This window comes from Passer domesticus, chromosome 3, assembly GCF_036417665.1.
Source record: "Passer domesticus isolate bPasDom1 chromosome 3, bPasDom1.hap1, whole genome shotgun sequence".
NCBI lineage: Eukaryota > Metazoa > Chordata > Aves > Passeriformes > Passeridae > Passer > Passer domesticus.
In genome coordinates, this window is record NC_087476.1 from 97,903,230 (window position 1) to 97,928,894 (window position 25,665).

The 25,665-nt window shown below is 40.7% G+C and overlaps 1 protein-coding gene across 2 annotated transcripts in view; it reads right to left on the reverse strand.

The window, feature by feature from the left end:
• GLP1R (glucagon like peptide 1 receptor) overlaps nucleotides 1–25,665 on the reverse strand; it is an 83,825-nt gene that overhangs the window by 44,106 nt on the left and 14,054 nt on the right. Inside the window, exons 2-4 of one of the 2 annotated variants that reach the window (XM_064414553.1) lie at nucleotides 13,094–13,202; nucleotides 12,603–12,699; nucleotides 11,267–11,377 (exon numbers count right to left, since the gene is read on the reverse strand). In XM_064414553.1, the coding sequence (XP_064270623.1) occupies nucleotides 11,267–11,377; nucleotides 12,603–12,699; nucleotides 13,094–13,195 (310 nt within the window). In that variant the 5' untranslated portion in view covers nucleotides 13,196–13,202. The remainder of the gene's footprint in view (nucleotides 1–11,266; nucleotides 11,378–12,602; nucleotides 12,700–13,093; nucleotides 13,203–25,665) is intronic. The other variant, XM_064414555.1, reaches the window with a different exon arrangement.

The window sequence follows — 25,665 nt, forward strand, 5'->3', positions numbered from 1 at the left end:
TATATATATATATACACACACACAGATATATACATGAAGTTATATCTTCACCAAAGATTGAGTTATATCTTCACCAAAATTTAACTGAGGATATTGGAAAAAGAAATAACCTTCAAGATCAGTACCACATCAGAAGCATATCTGTTATGTGAGAGGACTCCCATAGGTTGGATGTGAGAGGAGTCTTTCCCACCACCCAAGGTGAAGTGCCAGGAATTCCTGAAAAGGGGAGGAAGAAGTGAGCCATACAGGCAAGTTGTTCTCCACCTATGCCGTTTTAAGATCAGGTATTCGTGTCTTAGCCCATCTTCTGGGACTTGGGGGGGAAAAAATCAAACCAAAACAATCAATATTTTACTAATTAGCAATGTTTAAGTCAGCTGAAAGTTAACAATCTGTTTTCAGCAAGGCATTTAATTATGTAGCAACCACAAACACTATTGTTTATTCAGACCCTTAATTAATTCACTTTACTCATCCACAGCAATTAAAAACTGCAAGTTCTTAGGCACAAGGAACCCGAAGAAAGGTTTGAGGTCCCTCTGTTTAAGAGTGCACTGTTACAAAAAACAAATAAAAGCAAGTAGATAACTTCAGTTATGCAAATAAGTAATGAGAGCACAGATGAAGTCTAAGATATCAAACATATTTAGCTACCTGCTAGACTAGCATGGGCAAGGCACAGAGGCAGTCCAGCTCTTCCTTGCAGCTGGGTCTCATGGTGTTCATTTCTCACTGAAAGGCACTGTTCATGGCCTGATCAGCTGTAGGAGATGTCTCAAACACTCACAAAATTAAGCTCAGCTATGTGTTTTCTGAGGTGTGCCTTGACATCCCTGACAGTGCATTTCAAGGAATTACTTTAAACAAAAACATGATACAGTTATAACTAAAAAATTTCTGGAAAACATATAGTCCTGCCAACTGCTCCAACTCCCACAGACACAGCAAGCTGATAGCCTACAGCAGGCTTGTCCAGCATTGCAAAAACCATAATTCTTGCTAGAAGGACTCAGGTGACCAGATATATACCTGACATGTGAACATCATGCCTCCGTCACACATATGTGCATTTCAGTGTCTGGCTATGTGCAAAGTTTCCTGTTCTGTAACACATTTGATGTATTTTAGTTGCAGCAGGAGAGGAATCAGAGCAGAGAGCTTTTCATTGCCCCTACAGAAATTCACATCTCAGCCCAGCTGGAAGGTCATATGTCACTGCTCTACTATATGTACTTCAATGTGAGGTTAAGCAGCAGTTTCTTTAAAAAGCTGTTTCTTTTACTTAAGCAAAATTGATAAAATAGAGAATGGCATTGCCACATGGCCCAAAACAAATGCATGTTAATAACATCTATCTGTTAATGATTTTAAAAATTATTTCTTCCAACAGCCCCTATATCTACCCTTGAGATGAGCAACATATGTTTGAGAGTTCTCTGGTATACTACCAGATGGAGACTGATAAACAGAGGCAGAGGTGAACTTGAAAGACTAAGATATTTTTTTATTTTATTATTATTTTAAGCAAACTGAAATTGCCAATTAGCTTGAGACAGCTTCTGGTGCAAGGAAATATAAAATTTGAATTGCTTACAGGTTAGCAAATGCAAAGAATCATTTTTCACTGAAGAAAGGTCACACCTTTTTCAGCATTATGAAGAACTTTCTGGAAGTTTGGTTTTATTAAAGCAAGGATAGGAAGAAATTTAATAAATGTCTAATCATCTTCAGAGCATCCAATATTTGAAGTGAAATTTATTTTCCTGCATGCAAAAAGACAAGCAGGTACTTAAACCACACACTCACGAAGACATCTGCTGTCTCGGTTTTAAAAGACCATCTCAAACTGAGAAGCTGGATGATTAAACAAAAAGTGAGAGAGATGAAACCAGACAAGGTTTAACTTGGTCCCTTGAACCAAATGTTCCTGCCATGCACATAACTTCAATAACTGTCTGAAGGAAAACTCTCACACAAATGCCAGCTTCCGCAGCTGTAGGGTTTTCCACAGAGCCTTCTAGAAAGCAACAGAGATTCTTTGGTTTGCTTTGCACAGGCAACATTAGAGCTTCACCACCACAGTACTGTTATCCATGGGAGGTTTCACAAACAAAATCAAACATTTTTTATGTTTTTGCTTCTTTCTGGCACTATGGTACTCTGTTCCCAAACTCTCTCCCCCTCTGAATTTGAACAGTGTGCAAATGGAACTCAGAGAAAGGGAAGAGGACCAAGACATTGGATTTAATCCTGCAGCACAGCAGACGCCTCGGGAGTGCAGATGTTTGAACACCAGCCCTGAATGACCATGTTTGATAGCAAGGGGCTGAGAAGGGTACTAAATCACACTTAAGAAAAGATTAGCTGCAGAAGATTTTCCAATGGTCCAGGCACCCCAGGAGCAATGACACAAAATCCTGCTGAGGCAGAAGTCTACGTGTGATTCTCTGTGATACTGTCTCACAGTACAGCATGCCACAGACACAAAAGACTTGTGGCAACACCTTGACAAACACAACAAGGTTCTGTTTTCTTTCTCCTTTTCCTTATCCTTCTCCCAATCACAGACAGATTTTGTTTGGGATCAGATGAATTAATTTCAACACTTTTGGTTTTCCTGCTTGGGTAATCTTCAATGTTGCTGTATGTGATACAATTACAATTGTGTAAGTTCAATTATGCTCTTGGGAAAAGAAAGGCACCACACACGAAGGAAGGTATTAATTCATGATTTAAGCAACAGCCAGGACTAACTTAAACACTAATGCTGGGTGGGGACTGTGCAGACAATTTCCATGATCTCTGCTGCACCACAATAAGGTTAGTCTATATCTCATAACCCCTAGGGAAATTGCTTTAAACAATCAAAATCCTCATGGATAAACTGCTAACCTCTGGTACTTCAGGGTTCCAAGGTAACACCCCACTTCCACCTAAAGGTTCATGCAGAGCCCCTACCTAAAGACACATCAGGAAGAGAAGTTCTGCCACCAGAGAGAAAATGGAGAGTGCTGGAAGAGGGTCTCAAATGTAGGTTACAGTAGGGGGAAATGAGAAAGATCTGACCTCAATGTATCCTTGCAACTGATGGTACTCTGGAGCAGCAACTCAGTCTCGTCTCTGCATTTCCACACCCCCACGTGAAGCTCAGCTCATACAATCTCTGTGACTGGGCAAAATTATTGTGTGAAGTACAGCTGTGGTGCCAGATATCTCCACGATTTAATCAGACTGACTCCATCTCCAGCAGCCAGAGGCAGCCACAAGGTTACTGTCAGAGGTCATCTGGTATTACTGCTGGGTTAGTCTGCCACCAGAGAGACTTTCAGGTCTCTCACGTCACAGGCTGGAAACCAATGTTGTTTCCAAGGGTCCCCAGGCTGTACTTTACCTGATGATCTGGGAGAACAAAGGAGCAGGTGTCACCATTGCAACATATAACATAGTAAAGAAAGGATAATACAGACAATAAAGTGAATTATAGGAGACTAGTGATTCAAGCAAAGGTGAATGACAACGGAAGTTATTAGGTAAACAAAGAAAACCATTTCAAACTAGGAGAAAGGTAGATTTAGAGAGCATAGGGAACTACAAAGCACTGAGGCCTCATGTTCAACATCAATTAAGGTACACAAGCCACCTAGCACTTTACCTGGCACAAGAAACATTACAATTTAATGAGATCTTGGTAGTGCAGAAGTCCTCCAAAGGCCTGTGTATGGCTGTTATGGAAGACTTCATAGTAGTACAGCCAGATTGGTAGGTCTTATGCCTCCCTCCAGGACTGAAAAGAATACAATGCACTCCGGGGGCACAGCTTCTGGCTTAAATTTCCTCCAAAGAAACAGACACCAAATCTGCTCAAACTAAATCAGTCTTAGCAAATAGCACAATCAGTTGCTTCAAAATTCACAGCTGTCCCATAGCAAGATGCCAACACAGACAGAGACTGGTATCAATCTAATTCAGATGTCAGACCCCTCAAAACTAGAGACAGGCTCTAAGCTGAAACAAAAGCATTGAAACATTTCAGATTTTGAGTGGAGATCTGAGCAACAGCCACATCTGTGTCGATGCAAGTCCACAGTCAGCCTTGGTGCAGTCCAGTGCATATAGGGGCAACTGATGGGGCCACTGTTCACATAACTCTTGCCTGAAACTAGTACCTCTGGAAGGTTTTTTAATTAAAAAGGATTTAGTGCTATTAAACAATAAAATATCAGAACCCCAGAGGAGGCATAATTGCAAGATGAATTGTGCAGCTCGGCAGTTTCCAAATCCACATGGTGTTACTGGCAGCTGGCCTTCAATTATGAGAAGGTAACAAGAAAAAGCACACAGCGAGTGACAGAGGGGCAAGGTGCCCATTGTCCCTTAAAGGAGCCCCTACTGCTCCCCTCAGAGCTTCTGCACTGACTGGGTTTTGAGACAGCTGTGGCCCCAGAACTTGTCATAATCTCTCCAACTACAGTCTGGATAGCAAGGTGTGCAAAGTTTACCAGATGTAACTTCAGTGTTATCACAACCAGAGTGGGCTTCACACACAGTAGCAAAAGCTTCAACTCTGTCAGCCACAAGTATAGAAAATTTGCCTTCAACAAACTCTGGCTATGGGCCAAGATCTGCACTGGCAACTTTGCAGAACAAATTCATTTAACAATAACCTCCCTCCTGCTACTTCAGCATCTCCCCATAAAGACCTGCCCTCAGTGGGAGTTGCATAAGAACAAATAAAAGCCAAACAGAGCTAGAGTGAAATAGCTATCACAGATTTGAGAAACTTCTGTAATTTGCTCTTTCAAAGATGTATAAGCAGGCCAAAAAAAAAAAGCTTTGCTTTGGTTTGGGTTTCTTTTTGGGGATAGGGAAGCAAGTCATGCCAAAGTTAAGCATGTGCTTGTTCTGATAGCCTATATATTTCCCTTCATATTTTGAAAGCATTTAAAAATAACACTTGAAAACCAAGAAATCTTCCCAAAGAGAAAATATAAGAATTTCTCTACAGAGTCCTGAACAGAATACTTTGTTTGACCAAAATTAATTCCCTTACACATCATTTGCCTCAATGATCCTGCTTCTTGCTGTCAAGAAGCAAGAAAGAGCTCCCTCACTACATGCAGGAAGCTTTTTTATATGGCTCTCAAGGGACACAGATGACTTTATGAACTCCTGCCATGTAGTTGCAGCCCAGCAGTGTCCTGGCTCCTCATTTGCTAGGATACCAACCCCTGTGCTGTGAGACACATCAACCACCTATTTCTCATTCCAGTGACAATGATTTAACCTGAAGCAGAGGCTACTCTAAACCTCAGCTACTTTGGCTTTAGTGGAATACTGATTACCCATATACCCATAATATCCTTATTTCACAATTTTATTTTAAGAAAATAATATAATGACCAATATTCTTGAAGCAGATGAATGCTAACACAGCTGCAATCACACTTATCAGGAAACTGATCTACATGGAGAAGAAAATATAAAACCAAAACTCAAAGGAATGAGGACAAATCCCCACATCTGAGTTGGGTGAAATTGTCAATCTAATTTGCTGCATGACTACAGATGAAAAAATGACAGCAGTGCCAATGAAGAAAGAGAAGATAACCCAACATTCAGAAGATATCTCAGAAGTGCACCCACAAATGAATACCCACTATTTCAGTGCAACCTGGAATAATAAATTTCCTGTAAAAATTCAGGTTTAATTTACTTGCCTCTCACAAAAAAAGGCTGTAGCAGTACAGGCCTACATGGTTTCGACCACAAAATCTTGGTCTAATGTTGTGATCTTTCTTCTATTCAATTATCGTGAACATATTCCCAGCCCTCAGAGTCCATCCTTGCAGACAGCATGCCAATAGTGACTTTCAGGGATGCTGATACACCTGCTAGGTGTTACCTCTTGTAAAACACCAAAAAGAACTCTCAGCCTCAGCATTTCTAAAGAGATCTGACATAAGTGGGACCACATTGATTGTCTCTGCTGTACTTTATAGGTTGCCTTTGCAAACAGCATTTTCAAAAAGGGCTGAAGACAAATGTTGCAATGACAAGGGAAGTGATCTTGTAAGCAAAAATCTTGCAAATGTACATATTCCTTACAGAAAAGACCTGTAAGCCCATCCTGCACGGATTTGTCTGGCAAAAGGCTGACCTTGAGTCTCTGTATGCACACAAATCTGAATAGGCACATAGCACTGGACACCAGATTAACTCTCAAGTTTCTCAATGAACAGATTCCCATCTCCCTGCAGCTGCTCTTTTACCCTGAGATAAATGAGCAATCCAAAGAACTGGAGAAAGCACTACTGCTGAACCCTTTCCACAATGCAGACAGGGATTCAGAAGCTGCCACATTAAAGGAACAAGAAGAATGTCACACCTCAGTGAGCAGCTCTGTGGCATCACGTAGGGACAAGAACTGACATCATGTGCAGTTGGACTACTCACACACCTGCTGAGCACATAAAAAGTTCTTCATCCCATTTTCAGATTGCCACTCTGCTAAGCAACCTGCTGGGCCACATCTGTTGTTGAGATTTGCAGAAGGGCAGGCTCAAGACTGACAGCCACTAGGATAAGAGTGGTACACAAACAGCAAAAGCTATTAAAGCATAGTTTCAAAACCTGGAATTCCCCAAGGAACGCTTCAGTTTTCCAAACATTTACCATGCAAATTCTTCTCCCCATCTTGTATTCTGGCTGACACAAACAGAAATTTGTAACATCTGACAATAATTTACCAAAAATTATCTTATAAACAAAAAAAAACAGAAGTAGAGAATCACAAAGCAATCAACACTGGCTTGAGACCCTGGATATTTCCTAATACAGCAAGGAACTAGAGCAAGTTGCTCAGGTTCATGTCTAGTCAGGCTATGATCATCTTCTTCAAGGACAAGGACTCCATAACCTCTCTGGGTCACTTGTCCTAGGTATTTGACAAACCTCATTGTAAAATAATTATGTTTACAGGAAATCTTCTGTATTTCAATATGTGAGCATACACTTTGATAAGATTTTCCCTAAGGCTTCTCTTCTCCAGGCTTTCTCAGTCTCGCCTTGTAAGAAGCACTCCCACTCCTCAATAAACTTCACAGTCATTTTCCAGACCTGCTGAAGTAAGTCCATGTCTCCCTCATACCAGGGAGCTCAGCACCGGACAAAGCACTCCAGATGTGTCACCCCCCCACCAACATAGAGGGGAAGGATTGTCCTTTTGAACTGCCACTAATGCTTTCCTAATACAACCCAGGAAACCATTTTTGTCCTTTGCCTCAAGGGCACATTGCCGCTCATGCTGAGCTTGGTGTCCACCAGTACCTCCAAGGCCTTTTCTGCAAAGTTGCTTTCCAGCCAGTCAGCATTGATACTGACTGGCTGGAAAGCAGTAAGTATCAATGCCCCAACTATTCCTCCCCAGGGGCAGAACCTCACAGGTTCATTTTGTCAGTTCATTTCTTTCAGCCTTTTGTCTAATTCACATTTCATCAGATTGTCAAGGAGGATGCTATGGGAGCCTGTGTCAAAAGTCTTAGTGAAGTAAACCTCCATTGCTCTTCCCTTAGCCACCAGGCCTCTTATCAAGTTCATCATGCATGATTTCCCCTTCATAAACCTATGCTGACTACTCTTAATCACTTTCTTGCCCTCTAAGTGCTAGGAACCCATCCCCAGGATTATTTGTTCTGTTATTTGCCAGGGACTGACAGAAGGCCACTCACCTATAATTCTCCAGATTTGCATCCTTGCACTTCTGAAGATAGTGGTGACAATTGCAGCAATCTCCCTCAATTGCTATGACCTTTCAAAGATACTCAAAAATGACCTCATATCCTTATTAATCAGCTCATTCACCACTCATCAGTACATCCTACCAATTGCTGTGGACTTGGGTATACTGCATGAAGTGTTCCATCTTCTGATCCTCATCCAGAGTAAGTCTTCATTGCTTCCAACTTTATCACTGATCACAGTGACCTCAGATTGCTGAAAGTGGCTCTTACCAGTAAAGGCCATGATAAAGGCAGTGAATACTTCAGTCATTTCCCCATCCTTTGCCAAAGAGTTTCCTGCTGCACTCAGTAGTGGTTCCCCATTTTTTTTTTCCTATCTGTTTAGAAGCCCTTTTTGTTGCTCTTCATCTCACTTGACAAAATTCCATATGGGCTATGGCTTTCCCAATGCTATCCCTTAATGACCAGTGTATGCTTCCTGGATCACCTTTCCCTGCTTCCAGCTCTTCTACATTTTTATACCAAAGTGGTTAAATCACAAAGAGACTCAAACTCAATGCTTCCTCTATTTCAGTACCCCATTTGGTTTCAAGTGACTCAGTTCAATTCCCAGGGGATTCAACATTTGGTTTCAAGTGACTCAATTAAATTCCCAGGGGATTTCTTAGGGTACACCCCAGCAAGCTTTCTACAAACTTGAAAACCTGACTTCTAGTCAAGGGAGCAGCAGTCTTAAATATTTGTGTACAAGTATGAAGTGCTTCAGCCAAGTGCTGACCTTCCCTGAACATGTTTTGAAGGTACTTTCCAAACAACATCTCATCTTTTCCTCGTCTCCATTTCCAGGAGATGAGATGGAAGTCCTGCACTGCTAGAACATATGTCAAGTTCCAAGTAGGGGACTAAGCAAGAACAAGTAATAAACATCCTTCAGTGACCACTCTAAACCACAGGGCAATTTTCTATTGCTCTAAATCTTCCGTTACAAAGACATTTACCTCTTCATCACAGCAGCTCATTACCATTCACTTTGAACATGACTCCACAGGATGTCATGGAATTCTATCAGGTGATAGTAATTCAGGCTCCTAAACTGCATTCCTGGCAGAGATACAAACTTTTTGTTTTATATTGGACAGTGAAAGGCCTCCTTGTTCCATTCTTATTCTCGTTGATAAAACAGAGGTTGAGGTATATGCACAATTTGCTCAACAAAGGAACAAATCCAAGGGTTTAATGATTTTCTGAAGTGTTTTGCAATTCTCCCTAGCAAGGAGTTTACAAAATGCTGCTCTTCTCACTGAAACAAACACCATTTTCAGGATAATTAATTTTTAAAAAAACTTGCTTCCAAAAGTATGAAAGATATTGCACATTCAAGTAATTTATTAATCTGCAGTATTGCGTTAAACCATGGCTTTTTCCACCAGTGGTTTCAAGAGCAGTTGAAAGTCCAGGGTCTTAAAGACTGAAAATAAACAGGTTTAGAGGAAAGAAGTTAAAGTTGGTAAAGAGTTTTAGGTATCCAGACAGAAAAGCATTATTGGAAAAAATTCTGCCGTATCCAGTGATTTCATGTTAATTATGAGGTAAATATTAATTCAATACACTTGAAAAAGCTGCTTATCCATTTCAAAAGCATAAGGTCTTTAGTAGCCTGAGGAGGATTAGCAAACAGCCTTTTAACTTCTGAAGTCACTGAGGAAAGCAGGCAAGGCTGAAGAGCTAACCAAGGGTGGCTTCTGCAAGGAGGGGCTGGAGCTGTCCCATGCTGGACATGACTGGCTCCAAAGATCCACTGCAGGGCTCAGCTGAGCCCCTCAGCCAAGATAACAGAATCAACTAGGATGGAAAAGACCTTTGAGATCATCGAGTCCAACCTATGAACTACCACCACCTTATCAACCAAACCATGGCACCTCAGGGAAACACTGCCTGGCAGTGAGGAGTGAGAAAAAAAGTGTGAGAAACAGCCCTGTGCAGAGCACTAAGCTCAGAGAAGATGGAGGGGAGGTGAAGAGATGCTGCAGGCACCAGGGCAGAGACTTCTTCACAGCCCTTGGGCTTCCTTGGTGGATGAGGTACAAGTACAGGGAATCCTTTGTGGTTGTAAAGGAGTGAAGGGCCAAGTATGCATAAATTTTTAACTTTTGTCAGTGCTGTGGTGACATTTTGATTTAAATGTGGGGATTAACACACACACACACCACCAACCCTTCAAGATAATGACAGTTTAATAAATAAAGCAAAAGCTGCACATGCAAGTAAATCAAAATAAGGAATTCATTTACTGCCTCCCATTCACAGGCAGACATGCAGCCACTTCTTGGAAAGCAGGGCCTCAACATGGATAACAATTACATGGGAAGACACCATCATGAATGTCTCTACTCACTTCTCCCTCTTCTTCCCCCTTTCCCTGAGCTTTACTGCCAACCACATCATAGAGCAGGAATATCCCATCAGATCAGCAGTCCCAATTACATCACATCCCAACCTCAAACAGACCCCCAGGCTCACTGGCCTCGGGCAGGGCTTGGAGTGAGAGCTTTGAAGCTGAGCAAGGGCTGTTGTGAAGAAAGTCATCAAGTCAGCCAGACCCAAGATCATCTCCACCCCTTATTTCATGCTATTTGTATTATGCCCAGGTCCCACATTACACAATATGTTTAAGTAATCTCTGACTTTCCCATCCCTTCACTTCATCATTCCTGATATCCCTCCATACCAACACAACATCTTCTCCATACTCACAACATACACTTTGCACCCATCAATCAGAACTATATATCCTCATTAACTAATATCCTCTATCCTTTAACAGAGGCCAAAGCCAATTCTCCACACTGCTGGAGCTGGCTAATAAACTGTTTCATTTAGACTTCAAAGCATAGAAAGGTCTTCACAAAGTACAAGCTGTACAAGTCACTGGTTTGAAAGACAGAATGCTAGACAAAATGATCTAATACACCTTGCCTTCAAGTGTACATGCACATAAGGCTGTAAAATCTAAAGGTGCCATTCAGTCCTTCATGGAAGAAGTCTTTGCAACCACTGAAAATGCCTTCATCTCACAGTGTTCTGAGAAATAAGTTTATCTCAGGAAGCACCACAAAACACTTTCACTTTAGACTTTTCCATCTCTATTTTCTACAGGATGATGTACCAGTTACCTTTGTTACTTTTATCTCAGTTTTCCAACTAAGCCATTATCTTTTTTAGACAGCTCTGCGTGCTTGCTGAAGGCTAAGTTATTAATAATCACCACTATCCAAGCAACAAAACCAGATTAGAGCAAAAAATATCCAAACTAAACACAACCTTTAAGAAGTCTGTCCTCTCATTTTCATCTTCTCCTGCTAAACAGAGATAAAGAATGTATCACACTAATATCAGTCCCTACCTTTATGTTACAGAGAACTGACTGCACTCACAGACCAGTTTAAGCCAATCCTGTCCTTGTTAAGGCTGGGCAAGGCAAATAGGATTGGTTTAAAGCTGTGCCTACAAGGAAAGGCTCTTACCTGCATTAGCCCAGGGAAGATACCAGGGGCAGCTGACATTCACATAGGTGCCAGGCAGTCCATCTGGCCAGCAGGCATAGTCATCAAACGTTCTGTTGCAGAACTTGCCTTCTGCAGAGAGAGAGAAGGGAGGGTCCGGCCACTGCCTTGTACTAATACAGCAGGAAGGAAAAGACTGAAGAGCAGAATATAAAAGGAAATGACACATGCATTTAAGCTCTGATGTGGAAATTATATTACATTTATTTATCCAAAAGAGTGAGTTTATCTTCACACAGGAATCTGTTGTTTCAGGGAGGAACTAAGGAACAGATTAGGGTCTTACAGTGACTCAACAGACAAGAAAGTAATGGATTAGTATTAATTTATCTATACTTTTTTACACCCTTACTTGTCAGTTTAATTTAAAATAATTTTTGCTATGAACACTAAAGATAATAATTCCACAGAATGGTTCAAATTCATGCAGTTGGAAAGTCTACCCTAATATACAGGTCCACCAATGAAATACCCACACACAACCATAACTTTGCATTACAGCTCAATCAACATGAGAATACTTCTTCAGATTCATTAAACTGTCATTCTTAGAGGGCAGCACTCAACTGCTCAACAGAATAATGCAGCAGAGGGAGATGAATGTGTCCCTGCCATTCTCATCAGCTACTGCTCTCACTCTGACATAATAATGTAGTTAAGACAAGGAATATTAACAGTTTAGAAATAATTCTTCACAGGCACACCTTTAGACGCATCTTCAGTGTGTCACAAAAGCACTGAAGCAGAGGAGAGGCTGCACGGTGTCCAACTGTGAGCATTACTGACAAGTCAACACTTGTCCTCTAAACACCACGATGCTGGCACATCACAGATGCTCTCAGTTTATTACAGCAGCTCCAAGACTACGACAAGCTATATTCTGCTTAAGTCACTTGCTGCCTTTCCCAAAGCCATTTCAGCATTTTACAAGGCTCAGAATAGCTTACAACCCACAAATTCCTAGTACAATGTGAACAGCATGGTCCCAGATTTCCTAACACCTTGACACCTAAAGAAGTTTCAGGTCTCTTACATCAGTGGCTGTTTGATATGGTACAGCTACCACTTGCCACTGCATAACACTCTGGACCTAAGGACAAGCATCTTTACAATGAAATTGCTCCATAAAATGCTTCCCCCAGCAGAAGGAAGAGCCCCACAGAGAGCAGGCAGGAGCAAATGGGATAAAGAAGCAATGAACCAGAAAGAAGTATTTTCAAGTTCATAATCGCTCCCTTGCTACTGTTATCATGCATTTTAAAAATTAATACGTCCTATCTCTACCAAATCAGCTTACCTGCCACAATGGGGGGTGTCTCATACAAGTATTTCTGGCACTGGAGCTGATACTCCTTCCATTTCTGCACAACCTCAGAGAGGGACCCATCTGAACTCTGAAAGAGAAATCACGAGTCTCAGACATTGCAGGGATTTAAACTCTAGGGTTTTTCACACAAAATAAGTGAGTGTGAAAATGACTACAAAAAGCCAGAACAGCACTGCTTATCATAAAGGGCAGAAGATTATGCTATGTATTTGCCTAATTTCAACCAAAAAAAAAAAAATCCCCCTCCTATTTTCACCACAAGGAAACAAAAGCCCAACAAACTACACCATATCATCACTAAATCCCATGCTGAGATAGCTTTGCTCTCTTGAACATGCCCCAGTTGTGTGATTTATTATCTCATGAAAAGACAGGGACAGCAGTAAGTCCTGTATTAGTAGAGGTTTATTTTCCAACAGCAGTATTTCTGCTTTTCCATAAATGAAAACAAGGTAATTCACCATATTTAGAGGATGTTCCTCAAGCATTCTTCCAAAATACAGATGAAAGCTTTTCCAGCTTTTTTTTTCCTTTGATGAACAGCTTTTCCCTGCATCCTGCATATTTTTCCTGCAAATGCAGAAAGATGTGGAACATCCTTTTTGCACATTTTGACAGACTGCAGATTCCACCATCAGCTACCTCAAGTAGTGACAGGGCTGGGGAAAAGTATGTACAAATTTGATCTGAGGACAAAGGAAATTAGCTGTTATTAGAGTGAGCAGCTAACTCAGGGCTGGCTGCTCACTCAACCCTAGCAGATGTCCTACCTGGCTCACAGAGATCCAGCTTTACTCACTGCATTTGAGTAGAGACATTACTCCTTCTCCCCCACTTTGTATAAACCAAAACCTCCGGATTAGGAGGCTGTAAGTGATCAACAATGAAAGTAACTCATCCTTCTTTTTCCAGAGAATGCCCCATGGATGTCTCAGACATACAATCAAAAGCATGAACCTAATAGTACTACACACTAATGCTGCTGAGTGGAAGGAAGTTCATTTAATCCCAGATGCCAATCAGTTTATTTGGTGAAGCATGAGGGTAAATAATCCTTGCAGTTTTACCCTCCCAGCTTCAATTGGTAATTTTTATTTTCCACTTGTGATTCTAAACCTTTTCCAGATGGTTAGAATAAAACCAGAGTATGAGAAGAATAATTTTAAAATGAGAAAGCAATTTTAAAACTGTACTGCATTTCAGAAAAGTCAAACTGAATTCTGTCCACTGCAACCAATACGACTGAAATTTAGACACCAGGGCAATCACCTTGGTATAAAAACAGAAAAGAATGGAAAAGACCTCTCAAGTCCTCTTCTTTTATATCCTTCCAATTAAAAACACATTTTAAAAGAAATTAAAAAAGCATCATATGCATAATGCTTCTGCCTGGATTAACCCAGTAGATTTAATTACAAATATGGTCTTGCAAATGTGATGAAAAGTACAGCATTTAGTAAATACCTGTATTGTGTTTCAAGAGTAAGTACCATTAACTTGTAGCTAGGGCCTTATGGCCATAATTTCAGAAGAATTTTGTCAGCTCCCCCTGAAGTCAAAACAAGCACAAGCCTGTGGATCTTGGAAACTCTGACCCTGTTTGCCTGATTTAAATCACCTTATCTATGCCAATAAATGCTGCAAAATCTGTCTTTTGTAAAACAAATGGATTCTACTGAATGGAAAAACAAACCTGTAGCATAGTGATCTATGCTCAACATACCTGAAGGGGAAAGAAAACATCACCTAAATTAGATCTACAGCTGTGTGTAGAGAAACAGATAATCAGTAACTAAACCACCATTTACATATCCATGTAGGCTGAGTAATGATAGATTATCTGAACAGAGGGAGACAATCAGTTTTCAAACTTAAGTTTCTCTCAGGCATCTTTACAAAGTGACTTGTATGTTATATATCTTTTAGAGTCAGAGAATCCTTTAAAGGTCTTCATTTTACAAGGGTCATTAATTGAAGTTACACAAGACTGTTTCACTATCATCACCAAGTTAACAGTTTAGTAAAGGAATTAAAGGAACATTTTCAGGATGAATTCTTAAATTACAATTCAGTATAATTTCAGAAGTTGTTAAACATCACACATCTTTCCAAAAAGTAACTACTGAGCAAGCATGTTGATGACTACATCAAGTTAATCCAAACTTAGCTTTTAAAATCATTACAAGATACAGATGCATACAGAGTTTCATTCAGAAACAAGACTCTACCCTTTAAAATATTCTGACAATATCCTAAAAACTAAGAAAAGTTTTATTTCCACTAAGAAAAGTAGCTCTTTTGGAGTCAGGAAGCTTTAAAAGAATTTTTCTAAATCAAGTTTTCATCTATTGCCTTCATGAATGCAGGAACAACCAGCTTTAACTACAGGTTAAAAGCAAGCCTCTATCCCATAATTTAATGAAAAAGTAAAAGCTCTCTACTTACAGCAGCTTTTCAGAATGTGAAAAGACAACTCTAAGAAGGAGACTAGCAAACTATAAGAGTGAAACATTTAGACATGCCTTTCTCTGGCGATCACCTATCTCGTAGACCGTTTTCTATTATCTACAGTTCGTTGCAATAAGACAATAAAATATAAATCCTAAGACTACATAATTTGTTCTCTCTGTGCAACAGTTCACTGTGATTCAGCTAAATTCTGTGGTTTGTTATCTGACAAATTGACTTCAACTTGATTTTAATACATGCTACTTTCTATTTCTCAGAGCTTATGGTCCACAGGAACAAGAATCACAAGTTACACAGTGCCACAGATTTACCATGTGTGTAGATATTCAAATATGAGAGACTGTATTTTCTTGAGAAGTTATTTAAAGCCTTCTGCAAAAAAGCACTAAATGAAAGTATACAAGGCCAAGGTTCCTGGGTCAGTACCTAAAATTTGGAGCATATGGAAAATGCATAGCTTGGTTAAACTCAGAACTGTTTTCATTGCTGAAAGCATGTACTTGCAGGTTTAGTCGGGGTTATTTTTTCCTATTATATTTAACCATGGGTGGAAAAACAGCAGTAGTTTTGCTGTGGTGAAAATATATCACAGAAGGATAGCAGAGGAGAAGATGGAAACACAGCTGACTGGTTAAGGTGGAAAAGCTAAAAGGCATGAAGGAGGTGAGTGACAGTGCAGCTTAAGGAGCATGAAACAAATGAAGAAAAATTAGGACAGTCAAGAGGACAGAGACTGTGAGCCTCTCAGTATGTGTATACAATTAAGTGCAATTAATCTCTAGTGAGCACACTCCAAATTAGCACATTTAACAATGTGAAGTCAGAATTTTTTACAAATCCTTATCACCCTCCTAGGAAAGCCCCTTTCTATAGCCATCATTTGTCCTCACAGGGCCTGCTGTAAGAGTAAGCATTTAAATCAATTTTCAACATCTTTAAAACTATTCCTGCTGAAACAAAATGCAGCATCCACACAGATCCAAAGTGATCAATGCCACAAAAGCAATATTCTAGTACAGTGAAATCTGAGCACACACGGTATAAAGCCTCCAGAGAAAATGTACCATGAAATGGAATTAAAGTGGAAAGGAGAGTTCTCAGAGCTTCAGAGGCAACTGGTAACCCCTGGGATTATCTTCTCTCTTCTCCCACCATCTCATATAATGTCTCACATGCAACAGAATGAGAAATTCCTCCTTACATTTATATTTCGTGTCTTTGCTTGTCTGTTTTTAAACAGGACCACTTATGCCACAACTTTTTCTTGTTTTTAGTATTTCTGGATAACAAAGCAAGACTTTACCTTGCTGCTAAAGGCTCACATGAAACATTACAACCACTGGAACCTCCAAATTGCTAATCTTAATCTTCAAAAGCAAACAACCTGGCACTGAACAACAATTTGGCACAACCTTAGTATTCTTCCCTTGGATAGTAATGCTGGGATATCTACCTCGTGAGAGCAGGATTCAGATTATATTTACTGCCTTTTAGCTCAGAAGGGCAGTGGTGAGTTACTCTTAAACTTCATAGCCCTTTCTTGAAAAGCCCAAAGGCAGACACTATTTCAAGACTATTCTCAGGATCAGCACAGCAACTAAGTCCAAAATAGGTGAAGATTTCACATTACAAGCCTTATGCTCATTCTGACTCATAACATTTTTTCTGGTATAATACAGATGTTAAAAAATCATCACTTAGGTAATATAAACTATAGGTTTGCATCAATAGAGCAGAGCGGGCAATGCCCTCTCTTGTCTGGCTGGTGATGCTGTGCCTGATGCTCACAGGACATGCTTGGCCCTCCTGGCTCCTGGGGCACTGCCGACTCATCTTCAGCTTGCTCTCAACCAGGAGCCCCAGGTTCCTTTCTGTGCTACTGCTTTAAAGCATCTCATTCCCCAGTCTGTCCCCTACATCCAGGGTATTCCCATTCCAGGTGCAGAATGCAGCACTTTCCCTTGTTGAACTACACATGGTTGCCCAGCCCTCTCATTCCTTGAGGTCTCTCTGACTTCAAGAGAGTCAACAGCTCCTCCCAGTTTTGTACTGTCTGCAAACTGCTTAGTATCCCTTCCAGTCCTGTGTCCAAGTTGTTTTTGAAGATGGTGAAGAACAACAGGCCAAGGATCCCTGCAGAACCCCTCTAATGCCAGGTCCCCAGCTGGATGCCAGCCCATTCCCTGTAGCCCTTTGTGCCCGACCAGGGGACCAGTTGCTCACCCATTGCATATGTGTTTATCCAGTTTTGTGCTGGACATTTCGTCCAGAAGGATCCCATGAGAGACAGTATCCAAAGCTTTACTGAAACATACTGTACTGAACTTGGTATTAACGGAGTTCTTTGACTCACTGTTCACCCCATGATAAAACAATTCTGTAGAGGATCAGTCCTTCAAGTACAATGCTTCTTGAAGACCCAAAGACATTCTGGAAGGGTGTTAGTGTGGGAGAAGGCTTTATTGCTCAACCCTCATTCTCCCAAAGAGATGATATTCAACCCAATTTTGTAACTACTTAGTTCAACTTCTGTGTAACAAATTGATCTAAATCCATTATGTGCAACACCTCACAGTCCAGTTCTCCTTTAAGAACTGAAGCTATGCCAAAGGAGGAGAAGGTACATCAAAAAATTATGTCTACTATAGATAATTCAAAAGAAGTATCATTAAGGTACCCTTTCAAAGAGATCATAAATTAGATCATACTTCAGGACTGACATTCCCTAGATTTCTGTATTTATCACATTCTCTTCCCACATTGCCCAGTATCAAGTTTAATGTAGTCATTTGACATTATGCAACACTAAGTGACCATCTGAGATAAAGTCATTACTCTCAGTCCCTTCTGTAGGGCTGCTTGACTGATCAGATGATATAATATTAATTATGCTTCCCAACTCATATTTCACAAGATATTTCATCAGTGGTTGGATCACTCTGTACAAATTCCTCGCCCTTCAGAAAAAACAAACAGGATCAAAACAACTTATCTTTCAGAGGGAAGCCAGCTTCTAGGAGCTTTTCCTGTAAATGCTTCTGTTTCTTAGTTACTAATGAACCAATTATTTCAGAAGCTCAGGAGCATCAGAAAAAGAAATCTTTCAGCATCCTCCTTGCTAGTGAAAAGCAAAAAATGGGTTCCCTCAAAAGGAGCTACTGAATTCAGGGAGAAACTCCCTGACGACACCTGCCAGCTGTTCTTGCCCTTGGGCTGCAGCAGCTTAGTACTTTTAAGTCCTTGAAGAAAAACAGAAAGTCTCAGGACTTTGATAAAGGCAAATCTTGAGAACAGTGTTTCACCATCTGTCCAAGCATGGAAAGCCCTCTGTTCTGTCACTGACTTCTAGTTCCATGACATCAAGTTTTTGAACTCTCAGCTGCAAGAGGAAGCACTTATTAGACACATAGGATCAACACACAGAAGAGACTTTCCTCTGTCTGCCTCTTCAGATCTGCTTAGCCCAGATTCTTCTCTTTTTTTGGTGGTGTTTGTTGCTGTTGTTCTTTTTGTTTGTTTTAAACCAGTGGCTGAATCTCAGCATTCCTCTCTCCCTCTCATCTGAAAAAGACCACTGCCCCACACAGTCCCTCATCCTGGACTTCCTACCTTATTCTTTTCTCTTTTATACACCTGCACAGCTAAGGAAGTAAGGTTTGGCTGGGCTCCATCCTACATCAGCCTGTAAGGCACCTTTAAGGGCACTTACCAGAACCACCCCATTCCTATCTCCCACCCCCTCCATTCTTAAGACCTGCTCTTACTAGATTAAGGAAAAAAGAATAAGCACAGGCATCTCCTAAAGGTCTAAAAATGCAGAATGCTTCTGCACAGAACCTCAGATAAGTAATTTTAAAGAACAAAACTAAAACTGATTTGAGGCATACTCCTATTTCTTGGTTCTTCTGCACAGGGAGCTCCCAGTTCAGCTGACTGATTGTTCCACCAATCAGTCCAAATACATGAACTGTCTGAGCAGGCAGGAGAGGTCAGCCCTAACCACAAGGGTTTCCATTCCAGGACCAAACACTCCAGGTCTGTCCTGGGATCTTTCATTTGTGCTTTGAAAATAACCAGTTTTCCCAACCCTGAAAATTTTGTTTTGACAAGGTGCATCTCAATGAGAAAAATTCCTCCTGGCCCTGTAATTTTCTGGATCAAGACAAAGTATTTGGCATTCAGAGACAGAGATGTCAAAGCAAACTTTTAAAGACCTAAATCAACTTGCACAGTATACAGTTTCAAAATAAAGGGAATAAAGTAAAGCCCAATATTTCAGCATGCTACAAAATTTAGCATCACCTAGAGAAATAAATAAATAAAATCATATTCATGTAGGTCAAGTAAGATAGTCTGAAAATGTGGTGCCAACCTGTGTTTATAGTGTTCAAGTTTCTATTGTTTCTGTCTTCAGTGATGGACAGACCTGGGACAAGAACAGTTACCTGCAGAGTTCTTTTGTCCCATGAAGAACTTTCCAAAGCTGGAAAGATTTTTGTCTTTGGTGACTGTAGGACCCATGAATCCATATGCTCACTGTTGAGGCAGGTACACATTTAGATTGGCAGTAGCTGTTACCAGAAAATGTTATTTTCATTACAATGTCTTTCATCCATTCTGGTAAGTGTTCCTGTCAAGGATGAGCCACTCAAAAATGCCAGAGGAAAATTACTGAGCAACTATACAGAGGGACCGAAGAAAAATGCAAAATTCAAAAGCAACTATAACTCACAAACTCTTGGAGAGAGGAAAGCAATCCAACAATTTTACTGGGAGATAGCATACAGCACTCATGAGAATTACATTATGATACAAGGAAATTTTACTGTGCATTGCAAATCTAGACACATGCTTTCTGAAGTGCTCTTTAGCAGAGGACTGTTATTGATGCAGTTGCACAACAGAGCAGGCAAAACATAATAGTTTAGCATGCATTTTTAGAGAGATATACAAGATATAGCTCTAGAAACATCAAGGAATGAACAAAGGCAGAGTTGAAGAGTGCTACTGGAGGAGCAGAAGCTATAAAGCTGAAAATGGGAGCAGAACTTCACAAATACACTCACGGGTCTAGAAACAAAATTCAGCCTAGGCTACTGGAAGAGCAACTCAGCACTTCATTCATTAGTAACACAGAATCATAGAATTTGGGTGGAAAGACATTTAAAGATCATCTGGTTCTAATATCCCTGCTGTAGTCAGGGACATCTTTCACATAGGTTGCTCAGAGCTCCATCTAGCTTGGCCTTGAACACTTCCAGGGATGGGACACACACAACTTCTTTGAGCAACCTGTTCCAGTGGTTCACCATACTAACTCTCATACAAATTTCTTCTTTCTATTATTCTACCCCGCTGTAGTTTAAAATCTTTTCCTACGACATTATAAGCCCTGGTAAAAAGACTCTCTCCATCTTTCTTACAAGTCCCATTTAAGTATTGAAAGGCCAACATAAGGTCTCAGAACATTCTCTCCACTGGGCTGAACTATCTGAGGGCTCACAGGCTTTCTGTGTAGAAGTCTCAGATAACTTCCACAGCCCTCTTGCAGACCCAGTCTAACAGGTCTATTTCTTTCATTTGCTGGAGACTCCAGAGCTGGATGCAGCACTCTAGGCGGGATCTCACAAAAACAGCAGGGAAAGAACCCCTTCCCTCACCCTGCTGGCCACACTGGTTTGGATGCAGCCCAGGATACCATTGGGTTTCTGGGCTCTGAGTGCACACTGCCAGCTCATGTCCAGCCTCTCATCCACCAGCACCCTTGAAGTCCTTATCTGCAAGGCTGCTCTCAATCCATTTTCACCAAGCCTGTATGGATACTGACAATTTTCTTGATCAGGTGCAGGACCTCACACTTGGCCTTGTTGAACATGGGCCCACTTCTCAAGCCTGTCAAGGTCCCTCTGGATGGCACCCCTTCTCTCCAGTGCACCAACCGTACACTCAGCTTAGTGCCACCTCAAACTTGCCAAACTTACTCAATCCCACTACATCCACTAATAAAGATATCTAAATTACTGGTCCCAGCACAGACCCCTGAAGGGCATCACAATCATGTACTATCAAACAGAATAGAGGAAAAATGAGGGATATATACAGCTGGAAAAAGCTGAGGAGGTTTAGGATGGAATTCAGATGCCAGATCATAGGTACCTATAGTTCCCTTTAACATAGATGTGTCCCTCATGTTGTCTCATGCCACACCTACAGAGAGGTACAGGATTCCCCTATATCCTGCATCATATCAATTAGTCCCATACAGGGTCTTGAATACTGTAAAAATTTTGAGCAGCTCTAGATGCCTACATTTGGGCAACTGACTCATCTCTAAGCTGCTCGAGCAAAAAAAAAAGGCAAAGAACATCTGTCAAAGCCGGACTTCTGTCTCCTCTTGCTGAGGTTTACAATGCAGTTATTTAAGCTGGTTCTTTAGGACATACTGAACCAAGAGCATTTAAAAGGATCTTTATCTTATGCTTATAACTCATTGGTTTCTCTGTACCAGCCAGCAACTGGACAGTCCCAGTGCTGGCTGAGCAGAGGGACAGACTGAGCTGGCAGCTCCACAGAGCCATGGAATTGCAACATTTGAGTGTCCAAGTTAAAAAAAGTTACCACAGAAAAACATATGAACATCACTTCATTGTAAATAATCTGTATTTTCACTAAGCAGGAAAAACTCTAAATCTTTCCACTTTCCATACCAAAACATCCCAACAGAGTTAAGCTCCCCCAAGTTTTCAAATTACTATTTAACAGTCACCCTTCTCAAAGAGCTGTGGTACAAAGCATAGCTAGTTTTTCCAAGATCACAAATCCTGTAGCACTGCAAGCCTGGCCACCAATCTGTCATCTCATCAATGCAACCAGCTCAACAAGAAGAAAAGAAAAACCAACCAAATAAATCAGACACACTAATCTTCACAAACCTTTTTCTCATTGAAAGAACTCCCATCTACACTTTTTTATTTGTAAACAGAGTTCTCCAGTTAAAAAAATTACTCAATAGAAAAACAATCACCAGAAAGCTATTTAAGAAACAACACCACACACAAACCCAAAAACTTCAGTTTACAATTTCATAGGTTCTGCATCTACTACTGTTTAGAGATTGCCAGAGCAGAATGCAATCAAATCTGTACTGTTTTTACCAGTCCTAGTTGAGGGTAGCAGTTTATTTCGGTTTTAACAAATGCAAATTAACTCCCTCAGAAGCTCATTGACACTGTGGCTCAAGGTTCACTATCCGAATTATCTGCTGTATGGCTTGTCCCTGCCAAGGCAGTTATGTGTAGCACCTTTACAAATGGCCAGGGCTTTCATCCTCAGTTACAACACATTTGAGAGCCGAGCATACAGGAGAAGTTCCGCCAGCAAAGCTCATTCTCCAGACGTCATCTGTTTGCCTTCCAAATCCTAAAAAAGTAAAAGTACTTGACAAATTCATCCAGAAGAGATTTACTTCTCTTTCCTGCAATCCCTCTGAGCCAGGGAGCTGACTACAGAAGTACAGACAGGTCAAGTTGAATCACAGACTTTCCTTACTCTAGGACTGCAAAGCAACTCATGAACCACCCTCTTGCTACAGCAATCAGCTCAGGTTATTCCTCCAGTCTGCTGCATTAAGCATGCATACCAAATACTAATATGCAGTCCTTCTTGTGCAGTCGGTGCCAGAATCCCTGGCTACAGCTTAATCAGTAGCAAAGGATCCATGCATTAGTTCTGCAAGACAATCTCACAAGCTACAATGATTCTGTCCCCAAACAGTAGCAGAAGAGAGGAACTCTGAGGCAAGACCTAACTTTTATTTTTTCAAAAGTTTATCCCTACCCCATCTTCAGGCCACTTCTAGAACGCTTTGATTTTCACCAATGGGGATCTCATTAGACCATTTTCTCAATACATGGGAAATCAGTGTATTCGCTCCATGCATGATCCCCACCAGCCCTGGGGCTGGATCTTACTTCTTCACTTCAGTCAGACAGCATAGCCTGTCCAGCAGGTCTGCTGTGCAGCCAGATTGAAAGACAGTCATAACTCTCCACAGATATCAGCCTGCCTCCACCTCAATCCTTCTTTCCTTCCCTTACTCTCCCCAAGGTATATGCAGCTAAAGAGAATTGTGGTTTAAGGTATAGATGTGAACTGCAATTGTGTTGGTGTTAAAGCTGATGGGACTTCCATTTCTTGCCACTTTTCCTTGGGGACACCTTCAAAATAAAGGGGAAAGCGAGCAGCAGAGGAAGATTGCTGTTCAAGCAGTAAGCACACTGGTTTTCAGAAAGCAACAGACAGGATAAATTGCAAGGGAGAAGCAGCTTGGTAAGACAAGCAAAAAAAAAAAAAAAAAAAAAACAAACCATGTAGAGAGCTTCAAGTAAGCTGGACAAATGGAAACACAAAAGAGAGAGGCATCCCTCCAGTCAAGTCTAAAAATTACTCCTTTTGAGGAAGGTGAAACTGTGCACAAAGCTTCCCCTCCACCCAGCTCCAATTTTAACAGCACAGAGAAGCAGTGACCATGCAGTAATAAAGCTGAAAATGGATAGGTCGCTTAAAGGAATTAAACTCATTCCATGTTAGTAGTTTCAGAGCTACATGTTTTCCCATCTGACACTAACCTTAAATCAAACAGCACTTGCAGGAACAGAATACATTCACAGAGAAGATACTAGAGAAAAAACTTAGAAATTCAAATAGCAGAGGCTTGGCTTGACATGTATTTTCAGAGGAAAAGTTTTCCCTCTAAGTGAACCTGCTCTGCAAAACTTATGTTTTCATCTCAGTTCACCCTTAAAATGTACTTTTGAAGTACTGGGTCATCTTATAGTGTAACTATCAGCATTTAAAGCAGCATAAACCAGCACCACTGTTGAAAGCAGTGGTTTCTCTTTGCCCAGAGAAAGGTGGTGATTTTCTCCCCCACGCCTCACTCCCCTTGTCTCCTTATGCCTTATGATGCACTCACACCATCAGTACTGCAAGCCAAACAGCCTTACTCTCAGAGGAAAAATTAAACAGGAAAAATATTTGACAGGCTAAGTGTTGCTGTGAAGCAGAAACAAGCACAGCACAGCTCCCAGTGAGACATAAAAACTATCTTAGTTATCCACCATGTTAGAAGTGAGTAGTAAGTAAAATCCTACATAGCACATAAAATTAATTACCAGTACCAAAGTGTTATGCTAGGAGTGAAATGTGTTATTCAAAAGAAGCACAGACTTAAGGACTTCAAGAATTGGAGAACCAGCCCCTAATTTTTCCTCCTCTACACTCCCTACCATAAGGCTTGTGATTTTTCACCTTTTGCAACCACAGTAACCTTGAGGCCACAGGACTCGTGGTAAACTCATCAATTTCTCAAATAGCACCTTCTAGACCCTCCCACCAACTGCTGCACCCATCTCACACATGCCAGCTTGACCAGAAAATCCCCTGCAGAAACAGACCTAATCTTGACTTGAAGACTCCAAGTGACCAAGAATTCACTGCACTCTCAGGCTAGCTGCTACTGTGGTTTACAGCCCACAGTATCAAATTCTTCACTTATTTCGGTCTGAGTTAAATTAACCATACAAATGACTTGGCTTAAAAGTAACTACCTTGCAAAACATGAAGTATGTCACAACAGTTCTAATTAATAAAATTAATTAATAAGATGGACCTGAAGTAATAAAAATTGTATCTGACTCAATTTTCCCAAGTTGGTTAATATTTATGAGGTTCAATAACTTTTCAGTCTTTTCACAAAACAGATGTATATCAGATTAAACAGTTAAGAGTTACTAGCAAAAGCAAATAGAAATTGAATTTTTCATAGACTGCTACCATTATGTATCACCACACTGCTGTGGAGCCCTGCAGAGCAGAGTCCAGGCTCCTCCACCCCACTGCCACTAAGCTGGTTTCTGATAAGGGAGCCAGTTTTCCTTTAGCCTCAGATTATGCAGACTTGTTAGACAGTTTTATCTTCACTAGCATTTCTGAAACTGTTGTATTTGTTGCCATCAGCTTTCTTACCTTTCCCTTATACAGAACTGCTGGAGTTATTTTAGCCAACACTTCCATTTCTTACCAGAATGGTTTATGTTCTGAGAAGACATCTGCAGAGCTGGAGGTACTGGGGACACTATCAGCATCACTATCTCCTTGAAGTTAAAAATATTTGTGCTTTTTATATGATAATGTTTTCCTTTCACGCAATTTTTACTCTTTCAGCTTTGCAGTTGCAGATGGTACCTTACATTCTTTTTTCTACTTTTCCAGTTTGAAGGAATTAATTGGGTAAAAAAGTCAAAAGCTGTAGATGGAAGTGCTGCAGTATCAGGGCTGTAGATCACATCTGCTTTTAGAGATTGGTAAAAACTTTCATGCCTGAACACCTTGCCCAAAAATATACATCTGTTCCTTGCAGCTACCAAAGTAGCACACTGCTGTACTGCAGACAACAGTTCCTTTTTCACCTCAGGCATCTTTTTTGCTTTAGCATTGTAGATTATGACAGCAGAAAGTTCACTGGAACACTTAGATTTAAAATAGGTAAATAAGCCTCTGAATG